This window comes from Zeus faber (genome assembly GCF_960531495.2).
Source record: "Zeus faber genome assembly, chromosome: 11".
NCBI lineage: Eukaryota > Metazoa > Chordata > Actinopteri > Zeiformes > Zeidae > Zeus > Zeus faber.
Window position 1 is genome coordinate 27,592,965 of NC_137205.1, and position 3,593 is coordinate 27,596,557.

General features: G+C 50.6%; 1 protein-coding gene across 1 annotated transcript; it reads left to right on the plus strand.

The window, feature by feature from the left end:
- Positions 1 to 407: 407 nt before the first annotated feature.
- On the plus strand, positions 408 to 3,361 carry hoxb2a (homeobox B2a; the record flags this gene model as incomplete). The annotated part of the gene is made up of 2 exons (XM_080008964.1): positions 408 to 891; positions 2,457 to 3,361. 2 exons carry the CDS (start codon positions 408 to 410, stop codon positions 3,359 to 3,361), a joined length of 1,389 nt encoding a protein of 462 aa, XP_079865090.1.
- Positions 3,362 to 3,593: the final 232 nt, after the last annotated feature.

Below are 3,593 nucleotides of genomic sequence, written 5' to 3' on the forward strand. Positions count from 1 at the left end.
TCTTTTTATGCCGTTTGGGAAATACCCCCCGTTAGGATAAAACAATGCCAGATCGGGTGATATTTTTTCATGGCATTTGTAAGAAAAATAATAATGCGCTTCTCACAGCCGCCACCAGGCCCGGCGGCTCTGATTGGCTCGTTCCCGTCACATGACCAGGAATTGGCTGCAATTTCGCCCCATAGTTCTTCAGTTTAGCCTACCCTGGTCCCCATACGCTAGTAATATCACCAATATACACAATTATTATATAGGCCCCAGCAAATACGCCATTGCGGACGGGAGCATCCATGGTCGCGCGTTTTTTTCTTTTGCTTTAATTTTTTTTTTAGTCGCCATATTTTGTTTTTGGGGAAGGGGTTTGTTTTGGGTCTCGCCGTTTAAGGTGAAACCGGCTTGAGGGAGCTATGAATTTTGAATTTGAGAGGGAGATCGGTTTTATAAACAGCCAGCCGTCCCTAGCAGAGTGCCTGACGTCCTTCCCTGCCGTCCTGGAGTCATTTCAAACTTCATCAATCAAGGAGTCGACAGTAATTCCGCCTCCCTTCGAGCACACCATCCCCAGCCTCAGCCCCTGCACAGCCAGCCAGCCGAGACCGACTGCCAGGAGCCAGCAGAACCGGAGAACCTCCACGAATAATGGCCTCCAGACGCACCACCGGGCACCCCAGCAGTCCTGCCCGCCTGGGCAGCCACCTGCTCCGGCGACAGCCTCCTCCACCGGCCCAATGGCCCACGAATTCCCCTGGATGAAGGAAAAGAAATCTTCTAAGAAGTGCCCTAAACCTGGGAATAATTCCAGCAGCGGTGGAGCCATCGTCCCCACCGCCTCGTCCTCCCCTTCGCCTGCCGCCTCCGGGTACGCCTCGGCTGGCGTAGAATCGCCGACAGGTCGGTACGAAGTTATGGCTGTCATGAAATGTATATTTCATTCTCATTTTGCATTTTGTATTCATGGATTGTGTTGCATCTTACGTCTGTTTAAAACATCTAAAGATCCACGTTTTGTACTGGCCGGGGGCTTTATGACATTGTGGAAGAGGATATGCACATTTTCATCGCGAAGCTCTGTGTTGTGTAGTGTCGAGGAAGCCATGTCTGCACTGCTGCATTATGCTGCAGTGCTTCATCACAAATCACACACCCAGCATGTATTTATGCATTTATTAACACCATTATGGATTTCACGTCATCTAGTTACCAGGTAAGCAAGTGGACACACACTGCAGAGGAGTGTGGTACGTTTTTTGCTGCAGCATCCACCCCAATACCCCCAAATAGGATGCACGTTTGTGCGTAAAATTAGTTTATTGTGCGTAAAAGCCCCCTGATTTAGAAAAGGCATGTCTTTTCCAAATGTAGGATTATAGGCCATATTAAATCGCTTTTGCGTTTAAACAGATGTAATTCGAGAGTAACTTTGGTTCGCCCAGTGGAAGCAGAGGCTCTCGAATGATATATATTCATATCCATCCCAGTGATGGTGTCGGTAGCCATATTGGATGGTGGTATATAATGGCGAGTCTGGGCAAACGGACAAAATATGGGGGAGGGGGACGGAATGGAAGAAGAGAGGAGGATGGAGGGAGCCAACATACACTGGACGCAATTTATAAACGGATTCAGATTTTTTTTATTATGGATTTTGGGACGCACGTCACACTTCATTTAGACATTGATTGCGTTTGAATTTAAACAATTCTCAAAATAATAATAATTGATTTTAGAGACAAAATATTAAATTGGTACATAGACCCTATTTGTTTTATTATAATTTCATTGTTTTCTGCACAACCCTGCATTGTCATAGTTTTATAATCACGCAGACACTTGAATATATTTTCTCATCATTATTAATCAGGATTGTTCCGCACGTTGCTGCATTGGTTTCGGATTGACTCTAAAATGCGGCTCCAAATTCCCTAATTATTTTCCCTTTTTTCACTGCCCCTCATCACAGGTCTATAAACGTTTACAACCGGCTTTCCCGGGCAGTGATATTGCAGGCACAGCACTCCATTCTTTGGAGAGGGGAAATGCCCCGTTTTACGTCGCTGTAATCTCTCTTTATGTGTCTTTTATCGGCCTCTTAGCAGCACCGTTGTGGGTGTTATGGTCCTGGCTGCTATTGGCGTGATTTAGATGGCGGCGTTGGATAATACTTTGTGGATACCTGTTTTATTATACGACATATACTATAGAGAAGCCGCCATGATCCTGTCGGAGCTCGGCTCCAGCGGTTCTTGGCACTAAAACATCTGAATAGTTTTTGGAAGGATTCCAATAAAGCAGATGGACATTTCGAGGGGGGGATCAATGTTTTAAGTGAAATAAAAAATGAAGCCGCTATAATTTGATAGGAAATTTGGACGTTTAAAAAGAAACCCAGAATAGTATCTGAGTTTCCTTTTCACAGTTTTAACCCCCCTGCTGATCTCCATATTCTCTCTCCGAAGACCCACACCAGTCGGGTCTGGACGGCGGAGGTGCGGGCTCCCGCAGACTGCGCACCGCCTACACCAACACGCAGCTGCTGGAGCTGGAGAAGGAGTTCCACTTCAACAAATACCTGTGTCGGCCCAGGAGGGTGGAGATCGCCGCCTTACTGGATCTAACCGAGCGCCAAGTCAAAGTCTGGTTCCAGAACCGCCGCATGAAACACAAACGCCAAACCACGCACCACAGGGAGGGCGGGAGCGCGCACGAATCGGGCGACCCGGGTGGCTTCGAGCCTCTGGAAGGCGCCGACGCGTCGTCGCCTTATTCGAGTCAACCGCTCGAAGCGTCGGGCACCGGTGGGGCCTCGCTGGAGGGCGAGCCGGGGAGCTGCAACTCATCCTCGGCAGCTGCCCTGTCCGTTTCAACCTCCTACGCAAATGACAGCGGAGACAACGCGCAGCCCACGCCGGAGGAGGAAGGCCGCCTGAGCCTCCCCGACACACAAGCGTTGCCGCTGGCATCTGGCTCTATCGACGCCCCCGCGACCCGCCGGTCCCCGTCGACATTCACCCCGACGCCCACCGCCGATAACCCCAGGACAATTCAGCCGGGCGACGCCGGGCAAGGGGCGTCATCCGCGGCGGCCGGGGCCGCGTCGGTGCCGGACCCCCCATACCCAGAGCAGCGGGACTCCTCCTCCGGGGGCGCCGCGGCCTCCGCCTCGCTCTCCGCCTCCTCCACCGCCTCCTCCCTGGCGGACCTCAACTTCTTCACCGGGGACTCGTGCCTGCAGATCTCCGACGCGCTGTCGCCGAGTCTGCAGAGCTCGGAGCTGGACAGCCCCGTGGACTTCTCCGAGGAGGACTTCGACCTATTTACGAGCACACTCTGTACCATAGACCTGCAGCATCTCAACTTCTGAACCCTCAGACGAGGGACCTTGTGGATAATGATTCGAACGACGTGGTCGGTTTTGTGGAGGATTTTGAACGTGTTTGCCTGATCCTAATGAATGCTTCTGGAAAACATTCCTCGAACATTTCTGAATGAAAATTAGGCTTATGTTTTTTTTTTTTCTTCGTCCAATTGCTGTCTTTGTCCCCCCCCCCATTTGTTGGGAAGGTAGTCCAAGAAAGCATGATGTGATTCCTTTT